Source organism: Ciona robusta, chromosome 1 (assembly GCF_009617815.1).
Source record: "Ciona robusta chromosome 1, ASM961781v2".
NCBI classification, from domain to species: Eukaryota; Metazoa; Chordata; class Ascidiacea; order Phlebobranchia; family Cionidae; genus Ciona; species Ciona robusta.
In genome coordinates this window covers 11,666,733-11,686,956 of record NC_143235.1, presented here as the reverse complement: position 1 = coordinate 11,686,956, position 20,224 = coordinate 11,666,733, and the positions used below count along the sequence as shown (strand labels likewise).

General features: G+C 36.1%; 2 protein-coding genes and 1 long non-coding RNA gene across 4 annotated transcripts; 2 read left to right on the top strand and 1 right to left on the bottom strand.

Moving 5' to 3' along the window:
* Window positions 1–1,368: 1,368 nt before the first annotated feature.
* LOC149743228 (uncharacterized) lies at window positions 1,369–14,541 on the top strand. Of its 2 annotated transcripts, XM_089890815.1 has the most exons (14): window positions 1,369–1,510; window positions 3,482–5,102; window positions 8,565–8,673; window positions 9,072–9,166; window positions 9,582–9,685; window positions 10,169–10,271; window positions 10,556–10,630; window positions 10,752–10,838; window positions 11,252–11,408; window positions 11,934–12,075; window positions 12,595–12,739; window positions 13,047–13,196; window positions 13,585–13,697; window positions 13,760–14,541. In XM_089890815.1, the coding sequence occupies exons 2-14, from the start codon at window positions 3,522–3,524 to the stop codon at window positions 13,920–13,922; spliced, it is 3,024 nt and encodes a 1,007-aa protein (XP_089746941.1). In that variant the 5' UTR covers window positions 1,369–1,510; window positions 3,482–3,521; the 3' UTR covers window positions 13,923–14,541. The 2 variants fall into 2 exon arrangements, with proteins under 2 accessions (XP_089746941.1, XP_089746932.1); XM_089890806.1 differs by lacking the exon at window positions 1,369–1,510 and having other exon boundaries at window positions 2,437–5,102.
* LOC149743227 (uncharacterized) lies at window positions 13,760–18,169 on the bottom strand. Its single transcript, XR_016386307.1, has 2 exons — window positions 17,912–18,169; window positions 13,760–17,855 (listed from the first exon to the last, which is right to left on the bottom strand). It is a non-coding gene; the product is annotated as an uncharacterized LOC149743227 (long non-coding RNA).
* LOC149743226 (uncharacterized) lies at window positions 16,575–18,584 on the top strand. Its single transcript, XM_089890882.1, has 3 exons — window positions 16,575–17,378; window positions 17,576–17,689; window positions 18,164–18,584. The coding sequence occupies exons 1-3, from the start codon at window positions 16,800–16,802 to the stop codon at window positions 18,362–18,364; spliced, it is 894 nt and encodes a 297-aa protein (XP_089747008.1). The 5' UTR covers window positions 16,575–16,799; the 3' UTR covers window positions 18,365–18,584.
* The last annotated feature ends 1,640 nt before the right edge of the window (window positions 18,585–20,224 follow it).

The window sequence follows — 20,224 nt, the reverse complement described above, 5'->3', positions numbered from 1 at the left end:
TAGGCAGTGTAATATTTCTATGAGCGTCAGGTGTGTGAACAAATTTTAAACAAACAAACATTCCCGAAAAATAAAAAGTCTTATTAAAGTAATATGCTGTGGTCGTTTATTCCGCATAGATTGTAAAAATGCGAATAAAATGAATTTAGCTTAATATTAACCAGAAAAGGGGATAAATAAAGCTGTTAATAACTATTTTAAATTCAATATTCCTGTATATTAACATACTTCAATTTTTTTGACAAGTTCAACAGTGCTGAGAATCTGAGATAAATATGTTCTGAATCTCTTGGAAGACTAAAATGAATGAAGCTGATTCGAAAAGACGAGGATACAAATATTCTAAGTCTCGTGAAAAAGAAAAAATCAGCAGAGATGGTTTGTTGAAATCAGATATAAATACCAAAGCGGAGCAATTGTTCGTAAGGTAAATATTGTATCCCATGTATTTCTATTAAGTAATGAATGTAACTTACTTTGTCCTCGATTAGCAAATAAACGACAGTTGTTATACTGTTGGTTTTTCATTTCATACATCTTGTTGCAACTTACAAATGTGGTATTTCTGTATGTGTGTTGACAATTTATACAAGCCATTAATGACAACTGGGTTAGAGCAATTATCTTGCCAAAGGGCTAAGGATTTTGGCCAGATTTGGTCCATTAGCCTACCTAACACCCAAAAATTCAATATGATGGCTACTTTGGCTAGTGGTTATTATTTAATCACCCACAAAGTAACATACATGGTAACTCATAAGCTGACAAGAGGTGTTAAACCTGTGTAATAACGATTGTTCATGCGAGGATAAAGTAAATTACATTCATTCATTCATTTATGCTTAAGTTTAAACTCAGTGATTTCTTTGTTCAGATGGTTCAACCTCCCAAAAACTCAGCGAACTTTGAAAGAAGAATTGAAACAGTTTCGAAAACCTAAAGGGGAAAGAAAAAAGTATTTTAATATTTCAACTTTTAGTTGCATTTTTAAGATTTAAAATAATAAAATAATTTATGTATTCATACGCCAAAAACTTTGTTTTTCTACTGAAACATTTTAACATAATGTTTAATATATAGGCTACCGTATATATAGACCTGTTCTGTAAAAAAGTGATAAGCAAGTTCATGCGAAAATTCTTATAGAAAAGTCAGAAACTAACTTTAGTTATTTTTATAATCTGTTGTAGACATGTGCTGCTAATGCACAATTTTGTTGCTTATTTTTTATATTTTTTCTACATTTTATCAGTAGGAATATTATCAAAGCATGTTGTAATCATTAAAGTAACTGTAAAAATAACAGAGTTGTTGTAAAAATAACAAAACATCAAGATTTGTGTAATTAATATTCTTCATTTTAATTAGTGAAGATAAGAAGATAGAAGAGCCAAAAGCTGTTGAACCTCCGGAGCCCTCAGCATCTATTCCTGCTCCTAGTAATGTGAAACCTCTGCTCAGCCCTCGAAGACGATCCTTGAATAAAACACGAAGCTCAACAGAGTTTAAGGTAGGTTGCTTTTTTTTTAAGATTTTTAACTCAATATTTTTAGTTTTATTTTGAGTAAGATTTTTAACACAATATAAACATGTCAGATTTGTGTTTTTTTTAATTCAAAAACTAAAACTGTTTTTTTTTTCTTGCTGGGCAAATTTTCTGCCAAAAATTCTGTTTTTTGTTCTTTACTGGGCAAATTATTGTAAAATGTATATTATGTTGTCCTGCACTCCTGTTGTAGTTGTTGGTTGGTGTACCTATTTCTCTGTCTCTTCAGTGTATCATCAAAAAATATTTTTGTATTGGTATGACACTAGTTATGGAAAAAGGTGGATTCTATAAATGTACTTTAAATTTATGAGGTGGTGATTAAACTAAACCAATAATCAATTGAAATACATCAAATGAAAATGTGATGATTAGTTTATAGCACTGGGTGTTAAATGAACAGCTAACTGGTGTCTGGCAATATGTTATTCCATTATATTATGGTTGTACAAAAAAAAACAAGGTCAATTTGCACATTTTGTCCACTGTGTTTCTACCTTAACTCAAACAGTGTAGAATGAAAATGCAGAGTTATTTTCATATAAAGGCATGACTGGCAACTGTTGTTCGGTTATGTAGGTCAGTGGTTGTGGGTTCAAGTCTCAGTGGAGGTAGTGTGTTAGATTTCAGTTTTGTGGTGTGTTTATTTTTAAACATCTATTTTAGATGATGGGGTTTATATATATTTAGAGTTTAGACAGTGTTACAATCCGTGTGCTTAATAAGGTGGATGTTTTTACACAACAGGCAAATTTTATCCTAAGTGGTAAACGTATCTTGATTTTTCTGTGATCGCAAAAAAGTGTTTTGCTTTATTTTTTATTTTTAATGGGTGTTGCAGGGTTAACTTGTTTTTTTTTTAAAGAAAAGACTCATTGTTTACAAAATGAATTTAAGAATGATTAGAAATGGAACTAAGGATAGTGAATTATTTAAATGTTTAGACTTAAAGAGTCTAAGATTATTTTAGCTGAAACACACTTTAGCAGTTTTACAATCTCTGTCGTTTCCAGACACAAAAAAACAGTATTGTAGACCTGTAGAGGTCTTACTGTCACCCGCTGCTGGTTAATCAGCATGCCAGTTCTATTCATTGGACCTCCTTAGCTTTCTGCACTATCTCCTCAAGTCTGACATAAATAGACCGCACAGGGAACAACTGGCAGCCGTTATCAACGCATGAGACCACGCTAATTGATTGACAGTATACAGAATATGTGCAATACTTTGTGTTCGTGCGTCAAGGGGCGACGCTTAACTCGCCAGAATGCTCTGGCCCAGTTAGGGACCTTCTTTGATGTCAACTCGTCTTCGCAGTTCGAGCTCTTCTATACATACGTTTCAGTATTAGTCAAAGCAGTGGGCGGTGTACAACTAAGCGGATGAGCGAAAATTTGAAAGCTAGACAGCAAATTCCTTGGGGAAAACTATAGGAATTGACGAGCAAAGGTAAAGGCTGTTTACGGGTACTAAGGACCGGAAATTTAATCACTCCTAGTCCAGGACTTTCAAATATACGCGTTTCAGTTTTAATAAGGACCTGCAACAGAACAGCAGTTATTATCATTACTTTGCTGGGAAGGATTTATTGGCAATAAACCGACGTTTTATTGTCCGAAATGTCAGCATTAAGAAAAATTACAGGGACGGTTTGAAGCAGTAGAGCTGATATCAGTGCTTGTATTAACACAAATTTGAGATTATTTATTGGCAAATATCGAAAAGGGACAAGGGAACTCTTTGAATATTTATTAATTCGTATTTTTAAAGGTTTGATGAAACGTGTTTTAATGTGTCACTTTATACATCAAAAGTAACTGATTGTTACAGATAGTGTAAATTGTTTGTTAAGTTCCAACTTAACTCCACTTAGTGGATTAAGTAGTATATCGGATTTAAGAAAGCAAGTTCGATAAATATGGATTTAAACGACAGCTTACTCGATTTACAACGAAGCCGAAGCAGACTGGTGCTCATGCACGCCATCCGGCGGAAGATGCTCCAGGAAGTAGAAGACTTCCGGCCCTTCCCATCTTCAGGATTCAACGAGAACTTTAACGCTGCACGGACGAGGTTCATGCAGCGTTGTAACGGTATGCAGACGCGTCCTGTGCGATTAAGCAATATCTCGCAAATGCTTGGCGACAGGCTGCAAAACTTAAAAGACCGAGAGCAGGTTCAAAATAAGTTTCGCGTTGTCGTTTCTCCGTCTGGACGAAAACAACTGCGAAATGACACTCCGTGTTCGAGTGTCCAACCGGAGAAGAAAACAATGATCAAACCCCCGCCCAGTTCGTCACCCAATCGATATAAAAGTGTGCTGACAATTCAGTGCGCACCTAAAACAGAAGCGCGAAGTTCAGCAGCTGAAATCATAACTTCGACCGCCAACAAACCTGAATCACGCAACGGCGTAGTGCCCATACCTGTCCAGCATATCTCCAGCTCCCCGATGCCATCAAAGGGAATGCGAATCCACTTTCACTTGCCTTGTCATTCCTCTGCGGGCCAGTCAGCAACGCCGGAAACAAACCTTGTATCACCTACACTGCGAGCAACGCATTCTGGTTCGTCATTTCGCTCAGCTAGCAACGTAAACAACAGGCATAAAACAGCTGTAAACAGCAGTGCAGGTGGTAAGGCGATGGATAGTACGAAAGAATCTTGTTTGACCAACCAAAAAGGGGACGCTCGTTTTCCTATAATGAAGCACCTAAACACCTCGATGCCGGCAAACCAGACAAACCACAAATCTACGTCTCTCGAAGTCGATTCTAGGCAAGGCAGCGACCAGGAAATAGCTAGAACAGAAACGGAGATTGCTGTAACCTGTAAAGTCTGCGAACTCGCAGTAAACAACGACCCGCCGCACAACAAAATGCTCGAGAAACCTTTTCCGAACTACACCATAGAAGACGTTCCATCCTTTTACAACGACAATGGTACCACGATCGAATCAGTCGTTTTCAGCGCCTCAGAGCAAGAACAAGAACTAGAACTGCCTGGCAGGGAAAAGGCACCACCGGGTTCCCAGAACCGTTGCGTGGCGCTAGATAATAGCCACAGCATAAATAATGCAGAAGCCGTTCAAAGTAAACTCAATTTTAAAAACGTCCAAGGAGAGGTACAACTAACGAATATGGCAAGCGCTGAGATAGATGTTCGAACAAGGTTAAACGACCAGAGCGCTAACCGATATTCGCAGCTAAATGAAACAGGTCTGAACCGGTTTATCCGATCTAAGTCGCAAGACGAGGACAGTTTTGAGGATCGTATCACAGAATTCTACGGACGAGGCGAGGACTCGCAAATTCACGGGGAAACAATAGGAGCAAATAGCTTAAATGATTCCAGCAGAGATTTGCACAATTCAGCTGAACAATTGCTCGACAACAGCTCATCGAATATAGAAATCAAACAAAATGAACCGGCAAACGGCAAAGTGGAAAATCACGGCCAAAATATCATTTCTGGATTATACGAAATTGACAGCGATGCGTGCCAGGTCGAATCTCAAGAAAACGAAATTGAAAACGACTCTGCAACAGAAACGCAGGTAGGTTAGGTCTTGTTGTTGTTAGCCACAGCACAAAGAGATTTAAAACAACACGGATATGGTACGCTTGATGCAATACGACTGCGTCACGTTTGCGTGGGAAAGCGGAAATGACGTTTATTGTTTTCTGAAAGTGCGCGAAGAGCGTTGGTTTCGAAAGATTGCTGGCTGTTTGCAATTTTGGTCACGTGAAGTGAAATTGCGCGACCGTATGACGACGATCGAAAATCTTTATTTAAATATTATGATATACACTAAGACGCAGTGAGCATGGACGTACGTGTATATGCGCTCTGATTCAGTGGTTTATGACACATAGTAATGTGATGTTTTGCGTTCATTCCCTACGAATGTCGAACGTTCGGTTCTGAGAAACGTTGGCGTTATCACAGAATGTGGCGCAGAACAATTCATTGACATATAACGTCGTTTGGTTTTAACTAACATGACGTATATATATATATATATATATATAACTGGGCGTGTTCTTTCAATTCAACCTTTCCAGTCATAATTTAAATGGCAAAATATTTTTAAAATAAAAGCTTAAAATGTCGCGATTTGTAGTACTTGAAATAAATCCACAGCCTACTGTAACTGGATTAAACTGGTTCTAGGTGGATTTAACGCATTTTAGGCTGTAAAAGCGTTGCTTTCATTGCCATTCCCCATTCAAATGCCAATTATTGATTCAGCATCGATTAATTGAAAATGATTTGACATAAAAAATCCACAAGCAAGGCTGGCCCATCACCGTATTAATATTTAATAATGATGTGCAGCGTGAGCATTGCCCCTATTTTAGGGTCGCACGTTGGTATGACATTTAGACTAGGTGGGTTATTTTTTACCACCATTTGACCACCTTGCAAAAAAATAAAAACACTTAGAATTTAAAATAACTATAAAGAGTGGGTTAGGTTTATATGATAGGGTATAACAATAGGGGTAATTTTTATGTATCATGTAAACAGTTTGGCGGCCAAAAAAAACAAGGGGGGGGGGTTTTAATTAAAAAAAGTTTCCAAAAACATTTTTTTTATTTTTTTTTATTGGTTTAAAGGGGGGGGAGGGGGGTGGGTCACGACCCCCGAAACCCCCTGGCTGCGCCACTGCATGTAAATGTAACATACTGCTGGGAAAAAATCTTCTTTGTAAAAACCTGTGAAATTCTACTTAAATGACCGACAGTTGTTCTGTTTGATACGATTATGTTGTTTACACTTATTTCACTACTTGTTAAAAGCTCCACATATCTACTGACCTGACATACATGGTGTATGCAGGATACTTGGTAGTTAGTTGGTATGTTTTGTGTATACCTTGTAAAAAAAGTATTCAAACTGACTGTGTTGCCTTGTAAAAAATAGTCGAACTATTTTGTAAGAAATATGAAGCAGGGGCTTAATAGTGTCTCTAAGTAATTTTGTGCCTAATATGAACATATTGGAAATATCCTTGCATTAACAATTATATTAGTAATACCTATTATCTGGTGAAATATTGTTTCTTTTTAAAGTTTTGGTTTCATGCGCTATGTTTGTCAGATGAATCAACATTAGGTTCAATTTCTAATTTGCTGTTATTTTGTATTTTGGTGGGGGATTTTGTTTGCCATAGTGGTGTCGGTGTGGTTTCTGTGTCACAATTAGAGAGCTATGATTTATGTTAATTGCGGCTATTGCGGTTAAACTAATTAAGATAAAGTTTATTTGACTGCGGTAATGAATACATCAGTCACGAAACCTGACTTGAAATGCTAGACTTACATTTATCGCACATTAATTGTGTTATAACATGTCTATAAAGTAAATAGTGTCGAAACAAAATAAAGCAAAACACTACAGTCTACAGTAGTGATACACACAGGACAAAGTGATATTTGATATGGAACTATATTCAGATAAATATATCATTCTTCACACAGTATATTCATATAAAAAAAACATATTTATACAAATATATCATTCTACATGCAGATTTTAAATGTCATTCATGTTTATAATTTCGTTCTAAATTTTGACTTATTACAGTATATGCATCTTATACAGTGGTAACAACTAACAACCATATTTGCAACAACTATGTTTGCTGATGATTTGTTCAGTTGGTACCAGTCATTATGTTTTGTTGTGTTATGTTTATGTATGGATGTTTGTTCAATGAGTATCAACATTAAACGCTACTGTGACTACTAATTCTCAATGGCAAAGGTCCTTGGAGCTGTTAGAAACTCTGTAATTTTTTAGGTACGCTTATAACTACTCAGAGTTTGTTTATTTTTTATGTTAAAGTAAGAACTGATGTTTTAGAATCCAAAACTGTCAGTGTTCAAAACCATAATATATTATATTTAATATCAAATCAGTAGCTTTTGTTAATTTCAATTTTCAGCTTGGTTTTCTGACTAGCTTGTTAAAGTTTGGTAGGAATTTATGGTCACAGAAAATGTGTATTGGAATGGTAATAGTGAACAAAGTGACTTTACTGGCGGTTTTTCTTCGGCAAAGAAATAGTTTCGTGACAAATGCAAACGTGAGTGTACCAGGAAATTAATGCAGAACAGATACTACAATTTTTACTTTTTATGAAACCACTTTGTGAGTCATTCGTTTCGTGGTGTCACTTTCCTTCCAATTTAGTGTAACTGGTTCCCAGTTATGTTCAAAATGGTTTATTAAAATCTACATTAAGAGCTAGACCATAGATTAGTACAGGTTTCAACACATTTGAAAATGTTACCGATTATGCAATAAACTAAAACGGATGCATAAATCCCACGAGGATATATCTAACCTCACTGTTCAGGTTGTGCGTGCATTGAGTAATTGTGGATCAAATTACAAAGTAGCTGCAATCGTTTTGCAATGCTGCAAATGCCTGTAATTATAAAGAAACAGCATGTTTTATTTGTTTCTTGTGAAGATGATTTTGTGTTGGGTCCCTTTATGGTTTTAGTTTAAAGTACATCTAAATGGCCATTGGCAGAACAGTGTAACAGTTTATTGCTTAATTTATAAAATTTGAATATATTTGTCAATAAAACCTACCATATAAGGTACAGAATATTCTTAGAGAGTAAAATGTATAATAAACAACAACAATAAAGCATGAGCCAATTAATCAGCATATTGAGTCATTTTTTAAAACATCCTTGCCATAATATTTATTGACCTATGATGAGAAACTATATATCCTTGTAATCTGCTGTTATTTTTAAGTGGTAGGGTGGGGGAATATGAGACATCTTATAGCACATAACATCTAAATATCCCGATTGTGTTTTAAACAATTAATAACGGTCTATGGGAGTCGCGAAAATACGGTTTTATAGTTCTCTGATTGTTCTTTGATTTATATATATATATAACTTTTTTTATAAATAGCCAAAGCTAACACTGTTAGTATGTTACTACAACTTGGTAATACCATGGTTTTTAATGAAAACAAACTTTGTTTTAGACGACAACAAGCAGTAGTGAATCCTCACCAGTTTGTAAACCAAACAAGAAAGATAAATCTCGCAAAATACCTCGTTTTTATTTTCCCGGTGGCCATCCAAAATCATCTGGTAAGTATAATCTTATATTTGTTAATATTATCACAATACAAATAATGGTTTAAGTATTGAATAAATTGGTTTTGTTAGTTTACTTTTAGTGATAGGGGTGGGATTAGTGAAGATTATGGTTGTAGAAAATATAGGTATAACTTTTAATTCCGGCTGCAGTTATGGATTCAAATGTGAGATTGCTAAAAAATGTGAGATTGCTTTTTTGAAGACTTTTTAAATGTGGAAGTGGTACCAATGCACATTACTAATAAAACTAGAAATCCTGTGCCAATTGTTGTGTAGAATATGCTGGTCCAAAGAAAAGTTTAAATATTCTAAAATAATGTGGTTTCTTTCGGTTGGGGCCAAATTGGTTCGTTTTCAAAAAACCTCTTTATAAATATTTCAACCAACAGATGAGATGACGTCAACCCTACAACTTATAAATGCCGCCTTTCAAAAGCTCTGTAAAGAGAATATTACCTGTCAAGAAATGGCAACAATTGCTAAGGTATTAACTTAAATTAAAATGTTGTTTTATTTTGCATCTGAAAAAATGGTATTCTTTTATAGATGGTAGATGGTATATCTTATATATTAGATTTCCTATGTATTAAGCTTAAAAAAGTGGCTTTTTGCTAAAACATCCATACTACCATACAAAATAAATACGTGCATAACAACATGCTTCACATAAGTTTTAAAATGGTGTAATATCAAGAACAATAAAAATTGTTCGAATATTAGCACAAGGTGTATGTAGCCACTATAAGGTATTTAAGGGTTATAAAAAAGATACACATAAGTTCAAATTATGCCTACCTTTTTTTTTAACCATTTATTTAATGATTCAAATACACTACACAACTTTGTACATACTGTGAGATAACATATGGCTGTTTAATTTACATTTACATCCTCCCTAGGCATGCGGTTTTACATCGTATTGGAAATCAGCTTTGTTCAAAGCAGCTTGCCAGCCTAAGAGTGAATCTGTGTCCAAAGATGACGTAATTGAAATGTGGAAAAGGTAGGCAACATATATTAGCCAAACATACAACGTTAGGTTGATTATTCAAACAACGTTCAACAATTGTTCAATCTAATTATCTCAATATTTTAATGTCGATATTTTGTTTGCAATATCCATAATTAAGGTGTAGGGTTTTCTGCAAACTAAATGTAAATATGTTTTTAACTGTAAGCATTATATTCGATCTTTTCATTTAAAATATTCGCTACCGTCAAAGAGACAAGTAAATTACTATTATTATTATAAATTGATTTCCAAAATATCTAAGGGGAAATAGTATTTGTTTACTAAACAAATTTTTATAAGTCTAAATTTTGTATATACGATTTTTTTTTAAATGTATAAATACATGTTCTAATTTTTTATGCTCTAAATTTTGTATAAACGTTTTTAAATCAAAAAAAAGTAAATAATGTAATATTTGTTATCGAGTTTGACCACCAAGTTATACTGCCTCCCTAACCCCATCTATCCACACAGAGTTGCTTCAACGAATCACGACAACGCCTCACGGTTCGTAGCTATGTTAGCTAAACCAGGACGAAAGGTTTTAGATTTTGACGACCTTCTATGTTTGCTACAGGTTTGTTATAAATCTTTATTTTATATAAACGTTTTTACCTTAATCATAACAAAATATTTGGAGTATTTGATTCTGTTTTATAGTCTGACCGCCAAATTACGTTCGTTTATGCTCTAAATTTTGTATAAACGTTTTCAAATTTTAAAAATTTAAAAAATACTGTAATATTTGTTATAAAGTTTGACCAGTTCAGTTTAACGTCGGTGTGCCTAAATTTGTGTGTTGTGACGTAAACAAATTTTGCCTTTTGCACTATGACGTAATAAACGCATGTATTGTTGCAGGATGTGGTCGAATCTCACCCAGGTTTAGTGTTCCTCCGCGATGCACCCGAGTTTCATACGCGCTACATGAACACGGTAAGCGTCTTATTATTACGTCATAATCGAAATCTGTCTGAGCTTTTTGTTTTCAATTTTTCAAATGTCATCCAACGCTTATTACGCACATCGTTAACTTGTAATGATTATGACGTCACAGGTGATCGCGCGAATATTCTACGCCGTGAATCGCTCATGGTCGGGATATATCACGGTTCCTGAAGTTAGAAAGAGCAATTTTCTTGAGGTTGGTAATTTCTTGTTACTACTCACCACAAATAGTATTATGTTGTTGTATTTTTACGAAATAGAGTTTTTAGCGAACACCTGGCTAAACGTATATTATATTACATGATACATTTTTTTAATTTTTTTTTAAATATGCGTTCTTTTACAAATTCATTATAAAAAAATGTAGCTTTGCAGTAAAATAGTGTTTTATAGGCTATGCGGTAAACATTTCGATTTTAATGAAAAAAACACTAAAATTTGCCGTATTTACAATTCGCACCCAATACAATGTACAAATTCAACCATTTCATTTCGTTGTGCTGTAAATGTAATATTAATGCGACCACGAAACCCAGCACCCATGGCACGTGATATACTTACCACCCCGTTCCTCAAACCACGTAAAATAAATATTCAATTTCAACACAGACGTTGGACACGCTCGAAGACGAAGAAGACATAAATATGATTTGTGATTACTTTTCATATGAGCATTTCTACGTTATTTACTGCAAGTTTTGGGAGCTGGACACTGACCACGACCTAGTTATCGATAAAATGGATTTACTGCGCCACGCAAATGGAGGTGAGATACGTTTGTATTGTTATTGTTACCCTGTGAGTCCTATACGATATAGCCATTGACCCCCGTTCAAAAAAGCCGTATTGCTGTAACCCAGTAGTTCTACGTTTGTATTCAAAGGCCTCTGAGTAATATTTCCCACACACAGTAAAATATGTTGTAATCTGACAATGATAACACGGTGTATATTTAGTTGCGGTGAAGCGTGCCTTGGTCTAATACGGTGAATACCGTTCAAAAAAATTCAAACGTATCTGGTAACACCGAGATCATTCCCTGGGTCCAAACCAAATACATTTTGCGCTCTAAATCCACTATATGTACATATATAATGATACCTGACAGTCAATATATTCAGCTGTTTTAGTGTCACGTTAAAAATATATCTGCACTTTAAATTATTGACCCAATCACACGCAGTGTAAAAAAAGCTAAACCGCGTGTTATCGATACGACTGACGTATTTCATGACGTCATACTCGGGTCATAATAGCTGATTATAATAATTGATTCGCGTGTTTCGTACAGCACTCTCGAATAGACTTATTGATCGTGTGCTCTCTGGTGCCGTTACACGGTGGGACTCATCAGACCATCGCCTCCACAAGATGTCGTACGTGGACTTCGTATGGTTCCTTATCTCAGAGGAAGACAAAAAATCTCAAACAAGGTAAATGGTTTGCTCCGTTTATTTGTTTCTTTGCCGCTGTAGGTTTCATAAAATATAATGCATGTCCGTATAGCCTTTCATGCATTGCATTTTTCTTAATTAATCTGCCAGCGGCATAATTAAGGAAGATTAACAACGTTTCACCAGTTGTTTCCATGCTGATGATATTTCATATTTCGTCAATCACCGTAAGGTGTTCGCTGCTCAGGTGCCTTTTTATAAAAAAACATCATCAATTGCCCCACACGCCTTTTCTATTTTATTTTACGTGGGCGAGGTCAAACAGCCTGACACCATGCGATCCAATATTTAGACCAGAAATATCCCACTAACCCAACATTCAGCGCACACGCCTCTCAGATACGTTCACGCATTTCACCAAGTTATGTCCTTTACCATCTCTAAAACACCAGCAGCGTTAATCCATGCAAGTCCAAATACGAGCTCTAGTACATCGACACTGCAAATAGCGGATTAAGTTTCGAAATATTTTTTTAAATAAAATTGCCTCTTTTACAGTATCGAGTATTGGTTTCGTTGCATGGACGTGGACGGTGATGGTGTCATATCAATGTACGAGATGGAGTTTTTCTACGAAGACCAAATGCGTAAATTGGAACAACTTGATATTGAACCTCTACCGTTTGAAGATTGTGTTTGTCAGGTGAATGCTCGCTTGTCTGTACATAGAATAGTTCTACTGTGTTTCTACAATTTGGGTATTGTTCTTGTATAATAGGACGCAACGTTTTCATTCAAATAGGCACAGGCTCAAATAACTTAAATTATAAACCTTTTTTTATAAAGAAAACCTGAGAACCACGTATTATTGTACAATGTTTTTTTTTACAGCAAAAATAACGTGTGAAAAGTGTTGATTATAATAAGACGACTCCAGTAAACATTTTTTACGTTTTGTTTTAAACGATAGCGGTTAAACGATTACAAATAATTCAAGAACCTTTCACCAGATGCTGGACATGGTAAAACCAATCAACCGTGACCACGTGACTTTGAAAGACCTCAAGCAGTGTAAGATGGCGCATGTGTTCTTCGATACTTTCTTCAATGTGGAAAAATATCTCGACAACGAGCAGAAGGATCCGTTTGCGCCGCAAAAGGTTGGGATAGACAAGGCTACTATTTTTATATTGAATTCTTGGGATGATTTATTAAACTGTTTTGTTACTAACCATACTTTTATACATAATGCGCATGGAGCTAATTCATCTAATTTCGTATGAAATACGAACGCGGACACTGTGTATCCCTGCTTTGCGCATAATGTGCGAGTGCGGCATTTACCTCTTTAGCTCACGTATACATACGAAAAGTAGTTGATATTTGTAACTATGAGTTTGTCCGTCCTGTATTATCAAAACTTAAGCGCCCACGATCTAATATTTCAGTTAGTCGGGACTACTTAGTTAAAACATATTTTAAAGTGTGACAGCAATAAAATGACACGTTTTAACTTTCCAGTCAAAAATTCTTGTGTTTATGACGTAGGATGCTGACGCGTTGCTCAACGAGCCAAGTGATTGGGAGAAATATGCCGCGGATGAATATGAGGTATTGGTGGCGGAGGAACAAGCTAACGATCACCAGATGTCGTTAGATATGTAAGTTCTGCTGTGTGGAATAGCACGTTCCGTGTTATGACGTTGTACTTATTTCGTCACAGGTCGTATGATGACGACATCGACCCGCTGCTCGAGGTCGAGCTGAAGAACCTCGGGCTAAATCAAGACCGCCCTCTGGCGGAAGAAAAGGAAAACAACAACGTTCTTGAAACTGGGGACATCCTGGAAAAGACCGCCAAAGTTGCCAAGGGTTTGACCACGTGACCTTAAACCAAGGTTACGTCATGTTCGAAAAATCGAAATTTCCCGAAGGAGGGACAGCGGGGAAGTCCCAAGGAAGCAAACGATGAAGATTCGCTTTATCGTGACGTCACGGTCGCATTTATGAAGTCACGATCGCGACCCTTCGAACTTTTTTGTTTAAGAACATCGTACTATATTCGATACAAAAGTACCATTGTGACGTCACACTATTACCGGCACTTTTATGTTCTCGTGACGTCACAATATTGTTCCGTGTGAAACGTTCAAATATTTTTAAGACAAATTTCACTCAATTTTGAGATTATTGGATCGATGTCGATACTCTGGCAATGCAGCCGCTGCTTCATATTAAATTTGGCCCCATTTTTTTAATCATATCTTGGCTGCTTCATACGCATTGTGTGAGCAACGAAAAATACTTGTGCGGCTTAACGAGTGCAGCGTCCGATTTTTCGCAGTTACACCGTGTGTAAGTTTTTATTGTACGTCCATCAGCACTGTACACACTTTCACCGGTACCCCTTCAATTATTTTTCTATTTACCGACGTAAATTTGCTGTGATTAACATGCGGTACCGTTGGCAATATATATTAGTTCAATTTTCGAACTAATTTAAAAGTGTCTTGAGAGAATTCAGAAGAAGATACAATACAAGAGAGCGGAGCTATAATAAATAGACACGCAAATTATAAAATCATAAAGAAAAACTTATTGTATACAAAGCAGAAATCATGTGTGTGTCACAGACGTTTTTACCGCCCTGGACGTTTTTAAAACCTCTTAGGTCAAAGTAATTTTTCTTACGTACATTTTATGTCTGTCGTGGATATTTTAAGTCCGTCAAAGACACTCTATTTTCGTCACTTTAAATTTGTTACAGACATATTATTATTATCCTTCTTAAAGTAGTAACCGGTTCGCTTATCGATATAATTTCGAATCTTTAGAGAACAGTCCTTAAGATTCGTATAAACTCATCGCATCGTTTGTTTTGATAACGAGTGGCATAGGCCTCATTACGTCATAATCAATTAGAACGACTTCCTTATTACGTAGGATCTGTGAACAATCAAAGGTTTGACTTTACACGGTTACAGTTTGACCTTATGGAATTCTGAGACACGAATACACATAAAACAAACATACACTACAACACCACAACCAATATTTAAAGTAAAAATTATTGGGAAAAACTTGTTGCAAAAAAATAACTCGTTTCGTATTAAATATTTTTTAAACCACACTTTACTGCATTTGTGTAATATTTAATTTAAAAAGTTTCCGTAGACATTTAAGTCTGCGAAATTTTATTACGATTCTTTTACATTTATGTTTATACAGCCAAGTTTTTGGCCAAGATAGTTCAGTGTGTTAAAATCGACGCCGGTTTTGTATTATATTTAGCCCAGCTTTTACACCCGCCACATAATAGTAAACCTTGCACCAACCTTCTATCCGTCCCATTCACCTGCCTTCATACCAGCTATCATGGCGGGTTAAACGGCTCGCATTTAACCGCTGCCTCGTAAAATGTGACCTCGTCGGTACTTCCGCATTAAAAGGGGCGAAAAGTTACCACCTCGTTAAGTAGGAACTGAAACTAATATAACGTTTTGAATCAGACCCAGTGGTCTACTATTTAATGTCTAAATTGTCAGCCATACATAACCAAAATTTTAAGAATTTCCACAAAGGTATATCAAGGTAACTCGTAAGCGGGCACATAGTGCATGAAACAGAAAACCCGTGTTTTAACCACTCTCATTGCCGCGCCAAGGCAGAATAAAGAGCTACAATTTATTACATTCATTTAAGTGTATACGATGCATAAACAACAGTTAAAGTTACGAGAATTAACCTAAACTTTTAACGTCATACCAAACTGGAAAAAACGACCCTGGTATACGGCAACCCGTTAAAAACGTTTGACCTGATTTTTTTAATAGTAACAGTTATACGATTAGGTTTAGGGCCGAAACAACTGTCTAAAAGGTTTGTTAGGTTTAAATTATATATTGCTATATTCCAGGCGCTTGGAAACGGCATTCAAAGCTTTTAAGGGGTTTTATAAATCACTTAACAGATATACTTATTTACGTATGCGAAAAAAATTGAAACCCTAAGACTTTACTAATAAACTTAATAGTTAGAAGCGCGAATTTATCCTAAAAAGAAAGCTGAAACTATGAAGGTTTTTTTCATATTGATACATGATAGTCTTTACTGCATTTGGGATCGCCGTTAGGACGATAATCCTCCACAGTTATCTAAACAAGTGTGTCTCCCCTGACGCACAATGGTTGCAACATATGTCAAAATTGAGCATTACAGTAAAAGTTGTTTCAGTCATTTGTGTTATCTGCAGAACAGACTGCTCGGTGGGGAATTAATATTAGCTTCTCACCGTCCTACTATGGGATTGCTTCTCTCGTCTCGAGATACTCTGTTTGCGGTGCACCTCGCACAAAAGAACGATTAATATAATGTAAATAGTAAGTAATTCCAAACGCAAACCGAACAAGCGTCGCGTTAATTCTCGAAACGATACTGTGACGTCACAGAAGCGTTTTCCTAATTAGTCGCATCGCCTTTTTTCAACGTCGGACGATCGCGTGAAACGGTGTATATAAAACGAAGGCGCGTTTTAATTTATCTAAGCAGAGTTGTAGAGTCATGGTATAGCATAAAGCCTAATTGGTATCTATATAGCCGTATGTGACAAATGCGTTAAGAAGCAGAAAAAATACGTTTAGTGGCATTGTTTGGTGTGGTTAGCCGGGGACGCAGTTTTAGTTTCACGTGGCAAATTTAAAGTCTGGTGTGAAATTTTTTGCTATTTTAACAGTTTTACTTTCACAGCAACATAGTAGCTTAACATGACAACAGTAGTTATGCGCACGATGACGCAAGATGACTCGAACCCGACACCTTCGTACAACGAGCAACATCACTGCTGGAACGTGGCGGATTCACAATTCGGTGAAGTTTTCAATGAAAGACCGCGCTTTGAATGCTTTGCAACCGAAAACCCACACATGGTAGCAGGGCCTAACTTACAACATTGGGAGGGTAGCGGGGGTTCTTATTACGACCAAGACTCTCCGGGGTCGTCGGTTGAAGAGCCGTATGAGTCGTCGCGTCCGAGTCACCCGTATTATCACTTCGAACCTCAACCGAATTACATGGAAGCAAATGGGTTTACTTTACTCCAGCAATATGTGTCTAACGTTAGCCATACAGAGCAGCAAGAAGAACCAAGTTATCAAACAAGGGTTCGAACAAACCTCAGGAAAAGAGAAAGGAATTTAAACATCAACAAAGCATTCGACGATCTGCGCGATAGAATTCCAAATCTTCCATCTGATACGAAAATATCGAAGATCAAAGTTTTGAGACTGGCTTCAGATTACATAAGACATCTTAGTAAAGTTTTGGTGAAGAAAACCCCGTCACAGGTAAATATATATTTGAGCAGAAAAGGTGTTTATACCCCGATGATGTGCAATGAATAACACAGTTAACTATTTTCACAACATCGTATACATTTTCTTTTTTTACATCTATCAACATAATAAATCCCATATATACAGTAGTGCTCGTCTGATAAAAACGAAACTTTTGATTTTTAATAAAAACATTATCTTTTCTCAAGGAATATGAAACTGATAATCACGATCAATTTAACGAGGAAATTTCAACGAAACGTAAATGTGACTTCGAGATAGATCCTGACGTCATTGCAGTCAAGAGAAGAAAAACTGACTGGGTAAGATAGTGATAAATGTAGTTTAGTTGGATGATATAAAAGTAAAGAACAACTATTCAGCTGTGCAAGAAAACTGAAGGAAATTTCCACGCTTGGGTGTAAATAGTTACTTGTTGTGCTAGCTGTACTGTGGCCTAACAAAGATATCTTTATAGCGGTTTTACAACTATACACTATTCTGGTAAAACACTTTATGCGCATTGTCAAGCTATAGCTATTTACATGTTTTAACAGCGTACATATTGCTGTATAAATTATATAAGGCAGCGTGACAAACTTGTATTAAACTTATGGGTTTGCCTATAATAATCATTACACACAATATTCCAACGTGCAAAACACAACCAGGAAGTATGGAATTCAGGTCCTAACAGACTCTCTTATACCCCACACAGTTATATATTTTTGAATTGCACAGAACTCATTATTTCAGATTTAATACGCAATATATTAGTAATGCTTATTTAACCACAGAGTAGAATTAACGATGAAATTGCTCGCCACCAATCTGTCAATCAAATCAAGACCAACGACGAAAATGAACATTTAGCCCCCTACTCCCACCAAGCGGATCAAAATAACCTAACTACACCACCGCTAGCTGGAGAGCTTGATACAGTCTTTCCTTCAACAGAATATTTCACAAATTTTGAACATCGCAACGAAAGTTATTAAGAGTGTTTTAAAACAAAAATAAACTTTTTTGTTTTAAGTTTAAATTTTCAAGTTTTCACCATTGCCGTGTACCCGCTATAGCATTACTAGCGCCGCATATACTGTCAGTACCTTGTGTTTCTTCAATTAAACTTGCGCGGAACATATGTTTACATTGTCAGCCGAATGTTTTCCTGTATTTTGTTTTAACCCTTGTCAAATACATTTTTTACACTTACAAGGCTTTTTTATATTAAAAAACGCAAGAAGGGAAGAAGTGTCTTAATCGAAAACACAACGCAATAAACTTGATTAGATAAAATAAGCTTATTCATCAAAAACTGTTGCATGTAAATCAGATAGTAGGAAAAATCTGATAGACTAAAGTTTAGTAGTCTTTATATTGCATAAGAATCCAATTTATGTAGATAGCCTTGATACAACATAGATTATCTTACGCTGCAGCTTCAACCTATAACATGCATATGCAAAGTATAGTAAAACGATGACGGTCGAGCTATAGTGTACATACAAAGCACGGATATCGATACATGTAAAAGTTTGGATCAGCATTGGGGTTGCTCGGAGCAACCTGACACCCAAGTTTAACCCCGCAAAGCAGGGGTTCGTACCCTTTATATGGGTGACTTGGATAAAGAAGCGAAACTATGCAGTTTAAAGTGGAACATGAAGTTTGACGTTTTTAACACGTGTCTGGTGACAGTTATGTGTTCAATCGACACAAACATAAAAACCCATTTAAAAAAAACATTACAACAACGCGAAATATTTTCGCCAAGTCCGGTATTGCAATGAGTTAAACATCTTAATTTGTTTAATTCTGATTAAAGAACATAGTATACGCCTAAACTCCGTATTAACGATCTGTTATAACATTAAAAAATACATACATTTTATTTACTATGCGCAAATTGTCAATGCCTTAATAAACCTTCCCGTTTTAAATGGTAAAAAAAAACAGGCAAAGAATTTCTGATATGTATAAAATTCATTTCACATGCCGACTGTTACTTTCGTATTCATTTTTCATGTGGTGTATCACAACACGCAACAAAGAATGAATTCGAAACGGCATCACACGTGCGAGTGTGAGTGTTATGCGATACTTCAGCAAAATATGTCGCTTGCCTTTGCCAATGCATGTATGCTTGAAAGTAAAGTGGGCAACAAGGTAACGCAATCTCACGACCACACGCGTCACTGCAATGAGAGAAGTTTCTTTTCAATTTGTTTCAAAAACAATACGTGGGAACGGCGGTTGTCAGATTTAACTTTACACTAAAACTCGGGCGTGTTGTCTTTGGCTAACGCGTTTATCTGCTACCAAAAGTGCGAAAAATTTTGTTCCTACCCAATTAAACGGATGTATATTGCAGACTGGGGCCAGGTGGGACATGTTTTCATTAAATTGTCTCGTCCTATTTGGTAATATACAAAGAACATTCATTAAGAATTATAAAACCGATATTATGTGCCAAAGGTGTCCCATCTTACCCCACAGTACTATATAAATAGTTCGTTCGCTGTAACCTGAGCTGAATTCAAGGCAGGTCGCCATTGATTACTTTACTGCTTGCAGTTAACAACCAAACGTGTTCATTCAAAATTGGTGGCACCTTTTCCGATGCGAAGTGTAACCTATTATTGAGACTTAATGTACCGTAATCTAAAGTGGAATCGTTTTCGTGATTAATGGAGAAACGACAGCAAAGGACAACCGATCAAAGGGCGACCACCACGAGCATTTGTCTTGCGGTGGTACCAAAAATGTCGCTGATGCGAACGAAGCGGAAGGAGCGAAATGTTGCTTGAAAACTTGAAATACCTCATTTTGTGGATCGTGTCAATTCGATAGACGGA

Excerpts from the sequence above, each read along its gene's own strand:
- LOC149743226 (XM_089890882.1), top strand. The coding sequence starts at position 16,800 with ATGACAACAGTAGTTATGCGCACGATGACGCAAGATGACTCGAACCCG. Across the intron at positions 17,379-17,575 it reads TGAAGAAAACCCCGTCACAG|GAATATGAAACTGATAATCA; the intron begins GTAAATATATAT and ends TCTTTTCTCAAG. Across the intron at positions 17,690-18,163 it reads AGAGAAGAAAAACTGACTGG|AGTAGAATTAACGATGAAAT; the intron begins GTAAGATAGTGA and ends ATTTAACCACAG.
- LOC149743228 (XM_089890806.1), top strand. The coding sequence starts at position 3,465 with ATGGATTTAAACGACAGCTTACTCGATTTACAACGAAGCCGAAGCAGA. Across the intron at positions 10,272-10,555 it reads ACCTTCTATGTTTGCTACAG|GATGTGGTCGAATCTCACCC; the intron begins GTTTGTTATAAA and ends GTATTGTTGCAG. Across the intron at positions 12,740-13,046 it reads TTGAAGATTGTGTTTGTCAG|ATGCTGGACATGGTAAAACC; the intron begins GTGAATGCTCGC and ends ACCTTTCACCAG.